This window comes from Podarcis erhardii (assembly GCF_964252035.2).
Source record: "Podarcis erhardii genome assembly, chromosome: 3".
Lineage (NCBI taxonomy): Eukaryota > Metazoa > Chordata > Lepidosauria > Squamata > Lacertidae > Podarcis > Podarcis erhardii.
In genome coordinates, this window is record NC_138507.1 from 98536692 (window position 1) to 98549432 (window position 12741).

The window sequence follows — 12741 nt, forward strand, 5'->3', positions numbered from 1 at the left end:
TACCCTGCCCATCTAACTGGGTTTCCCCAGCCATTCCTGGTGGCTCCCCACAGAATATTAAAACATGATAAAACATGAAACATTAAAAACTTCCCTAAACAGGGTTGCCTTCAGATGTCTTCTAAAAGTCAGATAGTTGTTCATCTGCTTGACAACTGATGGGAGGGCGTTCCACAGGGTGGGCGCCACTACCGAGAAGGCCTTCTGCCTGGTTCCCTGTTAACTTCACATCTTACAGTCAGGGAACCGCCAGAAGGCCCTCGGAGCTGGACCTCAATGTCTGGGCTGAACAATGGGGATGGAGACCCTCCTTCAGCTGTACTAGGCGAAGGTCAGTACAGTGGTACCTCAGGTTACGAACAGTCCTGCTTACAAACGCTTTGGGTTACGAACTCCACAAACCTAGAAGTAGGTGTTCCAGGTTGCAAACTTTGCCCTGGGATACGAACGCAATCCGCTTCCGGGGCCGTGGGAGACTTATGTAGGGAATGCACACCTTGGGTTAAGAACGCTTCAGGTAAAGAACAGACTTCTGGAACGAATTAAGTTTGTAACCTGAGGTACCGCTGTATGATGTTACGCTGAGCAAGCAAGTAGTTTTCATTCCCCAGGTCTACTGGTGTGTCAGCACAGTCTCATATTCCTTGAGAAGGACCCAGGAGATGAGGAGACTTAGGCAGCTGTGGGAAAGGCCTTCAGTCTCCACAACTGCCTCAGAGGGGCAAGACCTACCGAGAAGAGTTGTCTTGCTCATTAGGCCTGGCACTCCTGAGTAGACCTTGTTTATTCTAATCAGTAGTCAACTTCACTTACCCCATGTGATCTATTGTTGGCTTGCTCCTAACAGTGTTCTTCATGGATGTTGGCTGTTCTGTGCTTGTATGAATGAATAGGAGGTTTAAAATGTGATCAAGGCAAATATAGGGGGGGCATGAATGTGAACTGATGGATATTAATGAATAGATGAAATCGGTGGAAGCTGGCAGGCTAAAGTTAGTGGACGAAGTCACCAGGCTGAAGGCAGTCGAGGTGCTGGGTGATGCTGTCAAATGGTAGCCATTTACAGGCGTTTCTTGCTCCAGACGAACCTTTTAAAGATTGCAGGTGGCCCTCACAATGAGTGAGCGCCACTAGAAAGGGCCTTCCCAGGCTTCTTAAGCCTTCAGATATCTCTGGTCCTGTGCTAAGACAACATTTTCCAAAACTCAGCCAGCATGGCGTCGAGTTTCCCGCATTTGGGGGAAATCGCAAGGGTCAGCACACCTGGAGTGGTGTTTGAGACTCACCCTGAAAAAACCTCTCTCATGCTCAAGATATCTCCCCTGTCCTGGGTTTGATACTGGCCTTGTCTTGCCTGAAGAAGCTTTGGTATTGCTTATGATTTCTCCAGAGCGCCCCAATCCCCAGCAGAGCAGAACAAATTGTAAATGGATGCTAGGATTCTACAGACTTTGTATGTACAAACCCAGGGTAGTTGGGCAGATGGCTTGTTTGGTTCAGGTATAAGGAACACCTTGCAGCAATATGGCAGGTGAAAGCAACAGCAGATCAGGAAAGGGACAATTGCAGTAATTCAGAGGGAACTGATGGCATGATATTGGCATTTGCAATGGCATGGGGTTGAGGGTCATGCAGTGAATATGGAGACCAGGCAGCCTACTGTAGTTAGGACACATTTAAGAACACTACCTGGGGAGGTGTTTTTTTGGGGGGTGGGGGGTTGAGTGAGCATCAGTCCTTCAAATAAGGTGAAGTAAGTCACACAGGAACAAAAAACACACATGTATTAGTCTTTTTTTATTAAAGTATCAAAACATAAAACTTAATAGAAAACAAATTGCTTCTACTGCATTATTAAATGTTCAGAATAAAACAGATACATAAATCCATGCAGTTCTTTCATTCAACAATTCTCCCACTTGGCTTGGAAGCCAGCATCCAACCTGGCCTGGAAGGAGTTTGCCTGTGCCCTGAAGAACAGGAAGGAGCTCAGCTACTGCTGCTGGCTGCCACTGCAGACAGGCAACGTTTAGGCAGCTGAACTCCTTCCTGCCACAGTGCTGTCAGAGTGCCAGAGTCCCCCAGAAGTCCAGCAATGCAACTCTCAAGCAATGCAAACAGATATATAGGATGTATACTATTGATATAATATTGAGGTATGTGCACTGCACACTTACCCACATACGCAACCACACACACACAACAACACACGAGGAAGCAGCCACAGCTGAACCAAGATTATCTTTGAAAAAGTAGCAGTGCTGTTGTAAACATTTGGCATGCTCACTAAAGTCATTTGTGTTTCAACCGAAGCAGCAGCAGCAGCAGCAGCAGCAAGACGCCTGCGTCATTTTAAATAGGCTGTAGAACCGCAATATTAAAACACCTCTCAAAAGGGAAAACATTACAGGTAATTCTGCGTTGAGAGTTAACAAAGACTCTATGTATGAGAACATCATACATGCAACAGAGTCCATTCTTTTATTATCATTTTCTGAATTGCTTTTGGAAACACGTTAAATACATGCAGGGACCGTCCCTGGCTAATGTTGGCAGCTCCTCATACTAGCCTAGGGTGTAGATCCCAAGAAGCCCTTCCATGTACGAAAAGTGCATTTGTTCATGGAAGGTCTAGTTGCTACAGAAGCGTAGGGAACCTGTGTCTCCCTAGAGATTAATTCACAGCATCCCTGACCATTGGCTGAACTGGCCAGGGAGCTGGTAGGAATTGTGACAACATCTGGAGGGCCACAGGTTCCCCATCCCAGCACTAGAGCATACCATGAGAAAAGCAAAACCAGATCCAAATATGCTCTTTTGCTTGCAGAGCGGGAAAACAGCCTTACTGTTAGAGGGTGCATTCACATTCCTACCTAAGACTGCAGTGATGTCCCCACGACCACCCTACCCCCAGCTGTTCACATCAGCACGGCTTCATTGTTTCTGTTTGTGTAAATGCCAGAGGTTGATTGTGGTGGGGGTGCCTTTACCCCATGCAAAGGTGTTTCCCCTTTGGCCAGAGACAAATTCGGAAAGCCTTAAGGACTCCACTTGGTGTGAAGCTGGTTTGAGCAACAATGCATAAGACGGCAGCATTTCACAAAGAAGTGCAGGGGACATGTGCATTTGGGATAATACTGTGTGAACATGGATTAAAAACCCAGCACTAAGCACACACAGGAAATGGGAGTGTGAACGCAGCCATAGTTTTCTTCGTTCTTTGGCTCTGGCCTGCAACATCCCACAATCAACAGCACCGTATCACTTTTAGGGAGCGACAACATTAGATATTGAAGACGACCGAGTACTGTCTAGAATATATATTCAAAATTACAGGAACCCAATCAATTTCCCCCCCAATAAGGTTCTTGATAGCAGAATTGCACATAGTTAACATAGTAAATAAACTCTCTTCCCCCCTCCCTCCCTCTTCCCACGCATCCCTCCCCAACCCAGTACATTGCACGGTCAACGCAGAGGCCTTGGGGGGTCCTGCTGTCCAACATGAATTGAGGAACAGCTCACAAACAGCAACGTGAATTTACTCTGCAGGAAGAAAAATCACACTCTGATGAGACAGAATTTGGCCCGCTTCCTTCCATTTTTTGTTACATGAAATATACATTTGAAACACAGCATTGGACATTATAATATATCCAAATTGCTGAAAGTGTATTAAGTACTTCTGTTGCAGAATGTAAAAAACAGAGAGATAAAACAGGCAGCAGGCTCAAGTATACCAGCCACAGATTGACAGTAAAAACCTATGCATGTCTCTACTTGGAAGTCCCATTGCATTCAATGAGCCTTCCTCCCAGCTAAGTGTGTACTATATAGGATTATAGCCTTTGAAAACTATTGTTCTGAGGTACGATGTTTATGTGGGTGTGTTTTAACACTGGACAATGTGGATGAAGGATTTTATCCTGCAAACGCCTTTGTCTACTGCATTGATTACATAATTAAATTTAGATCCCAGCAGACTAAAACTAGAAATAATACTTCATAACAGAACTGCAGAGTGTTTGGGCAAAAATAAGGATTTTTCACCCAAATCTGCATACAGAAATCTGATTTGCAAAATTAAAATTCCTATTCTTGTGACTCAGGTTCCTAAATTCAGTGTTTGAATACTGAGTGGGGTTTGTCTCAGAGAGTGAATTGAGCTCTTTCCCCCCCTTTTTTTTTGGTAAGGTGTTTGTTATTATAGTAAAAAGTTAGAGTTTAACTAAAGCATCTACCTCACAATCTGTGCACTACTTAGGCATATCAGTGATAAATAAAAGGTGATTGAGGAGTCCAGAGATCCTCACAGAAGGAGGGGTGAGAAATGCCAACAGATGACAAATGGCTTATTGAATAGTAAGGGGCACCTGAAATTAACTCCCCCAGCTACCAAAACGATCTGCACTGTTGGAGTTAATAACATGAGTACAGGGTGCTTGAACATTGCTCACACTAGACTTGGGGTTTCTACCCCAGATACCCAGAGTACCATTCTGTGTAAATGGTATGACAACCAGATGAGTAATCTATGCAAAAAGCCTTACAGGGAACAAAGGATGGACCACAACTCAAGTTGCAGAGCCATGCTTTGAATGTATGCGAGTCCCACACCCAACTCATCCTTAAACAAGGATGACAAGTAGCAGAGTCTGGGGTCTTTGAAGAGGCTCTACCAGTCAGAAGAGATGGCATCAGACAAGATGAACCAAAGCTATGAAACTCTGTAGAGCAGCTTTGTCTGTTCCAACACCGGATTGCTCTGCTTGAGAACTTTAATGATCATACTTATATAGGTGCAAGTTCTTATCCATGCAAGGTGCTGCGGGGCTGAGAGACAGCAATGGGTTCAAGGTCACCCAGTAAGCTTCAGGTATCAGTGTGGACCAACACTCTAACCACAAGCTGTCTGCACGACGACAGGGGAAGCTGCACCTCCAAGCCTGCTATTCAGCTGTTGACAGACCTACTTGGCTACTTTTAAGTCTCTTTTCCTAGCACAGCTGTAATTGTCATGGGACAGTTTTGCAAATACATGCAGTTAATGCACCCACAATCATTCCTTTGTGCAACTTGAGAACCACCAGAATTTCTTGCTCTGAAAAAAAAAAGGTGGTGCCCAGGAAAGATTTGCAAGTTCTGGATTCATGAGGTGGTGGCCCACAAATCAAGAGAGGAGGATTAATTTAACATCTATGTCGATCGTGTCACTGTTTTGTATGTTATGAAGTCCTTCCGAGTACTGTACATGATGTGACTCATCAAGTGGGTTCTCAAAGGGGAATTCCCCTTTCTTCAAACAAGCCAAGGGAAGGGGTAATGTTCCAGCTTGATACATTCAGACTTTTTTCTATCTTTTTTACAGAAGCTGATGCCTGTCATATCACCCACAAATCACCCCCAATGTGAGTCATCAAAAAACCCACAGAAAGGCTTCCGTGAAAACAACAATACAAAGAGAGTGTAAAGCTCGGTTTAAAAAACATTGCACTAGGATATAGAAACACAGTAATTCCCGTTATATCACAATGCCTTTCGGAATTGAAAGCAGCATTCTGGAAGTTGCCAACCTCTTTCTTTTGAAAGTACAAAGCAAAAGAAACAAATGAAACGAACAGCCCACGCTATCTAACATTTCCTACTCCAATCGAGGACAGATGGGGAGGGTCCATTCAGCTTGGCTGTCCATAAGATGTGCATTACGGCGAGTCCTAGTGTTCTACTCAAGTGCAAGTACCACATGCCATCAGGGGTTTAGCAAGTCTGTAGCTGTACGGCTTCTAGGAACAGCAAGTATGGCAGATACTAAAACCTGAATCACAGCTAAGCTAGCGCAAGCCTTTTCTTCTTAGCAATGTCATCTCCTCTGCCTTCTCTCGACTATTGGGAGACCACAAATACCAAGATACCTTCTCTTATGGCTTCTGGCTTGGGGTGATGTGCTGGGGTGTAATTTTTTGGTGTCACAGGCATGCCCTAGGGGCACCTAGCATTGTCACTTAGCCTTGCAAGGTTCCTTCTTTTATCTGCTGAATGAAGAGGTTCCTTTCGTCCTCCGGCGTCCTCCCGTTCTGGGCCTGGACGATGCAGGTGGGCCTGTGCAGGTTAAGCATGTAGATCAAATGCTGCTTCTCGTTCTTCAGCTCCTCAATCTGAGCCTTCAGTTCTGCATTGATGGTTTCCAGCTTCTCCGATTCCTAGGCACAGGAAAAGAGGGTAAATATAAAAGCGGAAGTTCTGAACCATTCTTCTGTTAAACACACAAACGCACACCTCCTCTTTCGCATCTTCTGTGCCCAGATAGCATCCGACTTACCTTCTGCAGACATTCCGTCTTCTCCTTCTTTTTGTTTCGACACTTGGCTGCTGCAATCTTGTTCCTTTCCCTCCGTCGCCTTTTCCTTTCATCTTCAGGCGCACACTAGAGCAAGATTCAGAGAGAGAGGTAAATTGGTTGACTTTGGGCACATCCAGATGATGTATCAATATTGCAAGTGGGCCAAGTTTATACTTAATTAGTTATCAGTGTACCACAGAGCTATGACTCCTTCCCAAGAGCACATGATTCAGAAGTACATGCAGTGCACACCAAGGCTCCAGCTTGGCACTAACGCAGTTGAGGCCTTTCACAAAGCCCCTTTCATTCAAATACACACAGATCATTGTCTGTGATGGGGTGAGGAGGTATTAGTGCAGACTCCTGCCTTATGTATAATACAGTTTTCCTATTGGAAAGTTCATTGAACAATTATCTACTGGTTTTAGTTCCTCCCCACCCCCCTGCTTTCTGTTTTGTTCTTGTTTAAATAGAATGCCATTACTGAATGTGAAAGCAAAACAAACAATTAAAAGAAGGAGCACCTCTGCTTTCAAAACAGACATTTCCCCAGGTCTGTCCGAAACCATGACTGTGTCCAGCGTGGAGGACATCCTGTGCGACAGGCACTTGTTCTGGATGGCAAATCTCAATTCTTCTTTCACCAGTGGAGTTAGATTTGTGAAGTCTTCAAAACCCAGGGACACCGAAGGAGACAGGCACGGGACAATGGCAGTGGCGCTGACTTCCGAAGCAGACACCTGGCCAGGGTGTTGGAGCATCATTTTGCTGAAAAAGAAGAACAAGAATGACTCTTTCTGAATTTATCAGGACTCTCTCTCTCTCTCTCTCTCTCTCTCTCTCTCTCTCTCTGTGTGTGTGTGTGTGTGTGTCAGATGATCGTTTAACTCTCAACTAAGACCTGATTTAGAAAATATGACTTTTGGATGTGGAATAATTCCTCAAACTCTGGGCCGTGACCTGTAATTATATCTTGTTAGAATGGTTGCCCATGAATTGTATCCAAGTAAGTCCTACTCAGAGTAGGTCTGTTGAAATCAATGGGCTTAAGTCAGTCATGCCCATGTGATCATTTCAATGGATCTGCTCTAGGTACAACTTAGTTGGATATATATATATATATATTAGTTCAATATACAGTACACATTTATTTAATCCTGACATTTCTATCTTGCCCTTCCTGCAAGGAGCTCCAGGAAGCATACATGGCTCCCCCTCCCTGTCTTAACCTCACAACACGCCTGTGAAGTAGACTAGGCTGAGAGAAGGTAAGTGGTCCAATGTCACCCAGTAAGCTTCATGACCACAGTGGGTGGCGCTGTGGTCTAAACCACAGAGCCTTCGGCTTGCCGATCAGAAGGTCAGCGGTTCGAATCCCTGCAACGGGGTGAGCTCCCATTGCTCAGTCTCAGCTCCTGCCCTCCTAGCAGTTTGAAAGCACGTCAAAGTGCAAGTAGATAAATAGGTACCACTCTGGCGGGAAAGTAAACAGCGTTTCTGTGCGCTGCTCTGGTTCGCCAGAAGCGGCTTAGTCATGCCGGCCACATGACCTGGAAGCTGTACGCCGGCTCCCTCGGCCAATAAAGCAAGATGAGTGCCGCAACCCCAGAGTCGTCCGCAACAGGACCTAATGGTCAGGGGTCCCTTTACCTTTACCTTTAAGCTTCATGACTGAGTGGGGCTTTGAACCCTGGTCTCCCAGGCCCTAGGAGACTCTAACCAGTACACCACATTGGTGCTCTCTTTCCATACACACACTCTCACACACATTACACAAAGCACCCTTGATAAACAACTTAAATGCAACTATAAACCGACAATATAACTCAATAGGAAGCAATTCAAAACTAACATTGCCAGGTTTTTTGTACCATTTGGTATAATACTGCCACATACTGGCAGCTGGGTGAGCAACTTCTAACCAAACAGGAAATGTGAGAGGCAATATACAAGTTATATAAGTTACATGGGATTTTGTGCAATAATTGCACCACAAGTTGAACTGGGTCACTTGTGCTCATTAATTAATCTCCCAGTCTTATGTTTAGACTGGCAGGGATTCGCCCAGTGTTTGTGCAGTTTAGGTGTGTCAGATACACTAAATCAGTGCACCCAGTGCTCAAGAAATCTCTCGCCTACAATGTGGCTCATTCACACATGCAGCTGCACATATATCCAGCCATAGGAATCTATCACAGGAGTCATCCTGAGAAGCTCCATTTTATTAGAGGAAGCAATAAAACGCTGCAAAATCTTATTAACAGCAAAATCTATTACAATTAGCTTTGTAATACATAAGCCAATTACTGCCTCTGGGCATTTGTGTACATAAATGAAGCCATCATGCTGTCAAACTAGATTTGATCTATGCAGCATCCATTGTAATTATAGCTTCAGGGAATAGTTGGAGTTCATTATGGTCTCCCACGCCAGTGGAAGTTGCACCCTTTTGCACTGGCAGTAGATAAGTGTGCTTAAGGAAAAAAATAAGATTTGAAGGCACAGCCTCAAGTGGCGAAAGAGGACATACTGCCACTGCTGCTACCTACAAACACATTTCTTCATCCTGCACCCCAACAAGGCAGGAATATTGTCACAGTTCAATGACACGTTCCAATCAGGCAAGAGCACTTGAGGAGAGTGCAGCGCAGGGCTGATCTGGGGAGAAGCTCAAGGGCCAGACAGACTGCTCTGAAGCATCGCATTCAGACCTCAGGCCACAGGTTCTCCAGACCTGATACAGATAGTTAAGTTTGTTGGTCCCGCACATGTTTCCCACAGGCATCTGGTTGGCCACTGTGAGAACAGGATTCTGGACAAGATGGGCCATTGGCCACACGCAGGAGGCTCTTCTTACATTTTGCTACATGTATGTAGGCACTGTTTGCATGCATTGGAAATACTTGGCTCCCAACCATGGCAAAATGCATGCATTTCAGCCATCTACGTAAGGGTTTTATTTTTATTTCAACACAGAAGTAAGGCTTTTATGATGTGCAAACTGAATCCCAGGCATACCCCCTCCAAAAAAGCAACAGCAGTAGAAAACCAAAAGTTTCTTGACCTCCTGATTATGAGAGCGAAGATTTCCTGGAATTGTTTGTTATTTCCATAGACCTTGAGAAACTTATGTAATTCTGCAGAAATCCCCCTGGCCATGGTGAGTCACACCTCAAAAATGCTGATCTCCTTCAGTCCTCCATAGAGGTAGAAGATAACTCCAATCAAACCAAGACAGCAAAAGGGCCTTCAGTTTCCAGGTTATGCTCTTGATTCCAGCTCAGAAGAAGGTAATGAAAAGTCGATCAAAGCAGTAAATTAACAAAAGTGGTATGCCTTAACTGACGTCTTTAATTGATTATAGAGATTGCTTAATTCTTCACAGATTAATCTACCCATTTCCCAGTCATATCTTCATAAGCCAGGTCTATGAACTTGTTTTCCAAAAACAAAAACCAGAATGCCAAGATTTTTTTTACAATGCCAGTGTTCTGGGTAATTATATGCAGAGTGGGGGGTACAGAGAGTCCCCATTTATAGGCTATAAATTATAGCTATGTTTAATAGGCACCGCATGCCAATTCTTGGAGCCCCATTCATTATGTTGGCACTACTGTTGGCATCAACACAAAATTCTGAGGATTTGGGGAATGGCCAAGGTTTCGTTGCACCAGTCCCCTGGCAGAGAAACAGCTGAGAATGCTGGCAGTAACGTGGGACTCTGGAGAGAATTGCTACAGCTTTCCAAAAACCATACTGCTATTAATGTACATTCTCAGCTGTGTTTCAGACCGAGTCCTGCAAAGAGGTCTAGGCTGACGGACTCGTCCAAAGATAACACAACGAGTTCCATACCTGAGAAAGCAGGAACCAGAATCTGGGTTTCGCACATCCAAGCACAATTCCCTCCCATCCCAATGTCTCTCTACTAAATATTATTTACTGCTGTAGTTTCTGTTTGATGAGCCGTCACGTACAGTCCATCGAACACAGTAGTGCCTGGTGCCCATGTTGACCAGTAGGGCAGAAGGCAAGGAGAAAAACAGTAGGGGGAGCCAGGTTACAACAACAGGCAGAGCCAACTAATTCAATTGTCACCATCCTCTTCCTTGCTGAATTTTGCAAGAGCAATACTAAGACTTAAGGAGTAGAAGCTGACAGGTGCTGTACATAGGAAGTCAGGTAGGTGGGGTTTGCCTCCACCGATGTAACTATGTGGGCCCCAAGCTCAAGGAATGGAGGATGCCTTGTTTGTTAAAGTCACTTGAACACAAAGAACACCTCACATCCAGCAACTGGGCCTCTCTTAAGAGCTGATGCAAGACGATTGCAAGGTCTTTATGTATTCATCTTGTGATCATTCAGTGACACACAGAGGCAGACTGAAACATTCTACAGCCAGATGGAGCCAAATAAAAACATTTCACAGCCCATGTATGCAGTACTGAGCACTGCATTTCCAAATGATTAAAAAGGCAAGATCTGATGGCCTCTCCCCATGAGGTGTTCACATATCAAAGGCTCCCCATTTCTTTGTCAACAATTCTGCCTTTTAAACAGGGTGACAGCTAAGCACAAAACAAAATCAGCTCTATCACACAACTTAAATGTCAGGAGCTGCCTTATATCAAAGAAGAATAAGAACTGTAGAGTTGGAAGGGACACTATGGATCACCTAGCCCCCCCCACCCCAAAATGCATATATTTAGCATTTAAATAATGAGTGTTTTATCCTGAATTTCAAAAGACAAGTCATTGGTCCATTTTGTTCAGTATTATCTACTCTTCCTCGACAAGTGGAGGTCTTTGCTACCCCCACCCCAAGACCTACAACCAGAGATGTTTTCTTTTAATCTGAGGGCACTTCCACATGTAGACGAGATCCTGCACACAAGCTTTGTGGTGCAACAGCCACATAACGTCCTACTCATACAAAATGCCAGTGTATGTTATTTTCTCAATTAATCCAGATTTTCCTTTCCTTCAGAAAATACGATGAGTTTTTAAAAAAACACCACAGAAACAGTAAATGTAATTTAAAATAGGGCTGCTGGATATAGGATGGCATTTTGACGAGAATGCCATCACGTGGACTCAGCGGAAAATTTGTGTGCATTAGCAGCATCAAGTCCGCAATAAAGGCTACATGCACAGCATTCACTTAATGTACAATAATTATAGCCCATTGCCCACCCCAAGAATTCTGGGAAGTGTAGTTTTCCCCCACACTTTCCAGCACCCAGAACAAACTACCATTCCCAGAATTCTTTGTGGGTGCTTTAAATTGCTACCCTGGGCTCCTTCAGGAAAGTGAAATACAGATTCAATAAATACAATTTAAGTATATGATGTGTACACAATCCAAGCTACCCAGAGATACTAGAGATTGACTCCGAGACCTTTAACATATGAGGGATCTGCTCTACTGTATCACTGAGCAAAGGCCACCTGCCAGGGCCAGCCCACCCATGAGGCAAGGTGAGGCAACTGCCTCAGGCAGCAGGATCCACAAGGGCAGCAGATCCTGAGGTAGATCTTTATTCCCCGTCTTGTTCCTGAGGTAGATCTTCACTCACTCCTTCTTCCCTGAGAAGGAGGGGGTGCCATTTTGTAATTTGCCTCAGGGGCCAAAATGTATTGAGCAGGCCCTGCCACCCACACCCTATATTTCATGTGGTTCTTCTCTGCATGTTGATCCTTGCTGTGCAACCCTCCGCTGTTCATAGCTTTATTCTAAGCAGCAGGAGAGATTCCAAAAGCTTCCGAGTTCTTTCAACCTGTGCCAATTTGCCCACGCATTGTATAAAAGAAGGGTATTCCTGCCGAGTTCCTTCAGAGGCCCACCCACTTAAAAAAATGATCGCTGCACACACACAGGCATTCGTAGGCAAAATAAACACAAGCTATTGCACACCTCCCTGCTTTCTCAGGATTTGTGTTTTAGAACTACCATCAGATAATCCAAGGCTATGGGGCACCCTCTACCTTTAAGGCACATTCAAAACACATTCTTCCCTCAGAGAATTCTGGGCACTGTAGTTTACCCAGCACAGTTACAATTACCAGCAACCCTTAACAAACTACATTGCCCAGAGTTCTTTGAGGCAGTGTGTACGCAGCCTTATATATTAATAGCAGACTCCTTCTTCAAGTGTGAAATCTTATAGAAACCAAAATGGCACCATCCTCTCACATGGAGGAGGTAGCAGTAGCCTGAGGGGAACCCCAAGATTTGCGACAGAAGCACACACATTTTTTTTAGGAAGGGGGGAGGCAAACACCCCAACAAGGACTGGGCATGCTCAGTGGCTACAGAATGTTTGCTGGCTGTTGGAGTTGAGGTGGCAGGGAATGGAATAGAGTATCCTTGAGAAAGACAAGTCTGGATGGAAAATTGAATA

The 12741-nt window shown here is 44.6% G+C and overlaps 1 protein-coding gene across 4 annotated transcripts in view; it reads right to left on the reverse strand.

Annotated features, from left to right (window-relative positions):
- Positions 1-1778: 1778 nt before the first annotated feature.
- Positions 1779-12741, reverse strand: part of ATF3 (activating transcription factor 3) — a 35033-nt gene continuing 24070 nt past the window's right edge. For 3 of the 4 annotated variants that reach the window (XM_081855074.1, XM_081855075.1, XM_081855073.1), the window contains exons 2-4: positions 6865-7108; positions 6320-6424; positions 1779-6200 (exon numbers count right to left, since the gene is read on the reverse strand). In XM_081855074.1, the coding sequence (XP_081711200.1) occupies positions 6003-6200; positions 6320-6424; positions 6865-7104 (543 nt within the window). In that variant the 5' untranslated portion in view covers positions 7105-7108 and the 3' untranslated portion in view covers positions 1779-6002. The remainder of the gene's footprint in view (positions 6201-6319; positions 6425-6864; positions 7109-12741) is intronic. The other variant, XR_014154567.1, reaches the window with a different exon arrangement.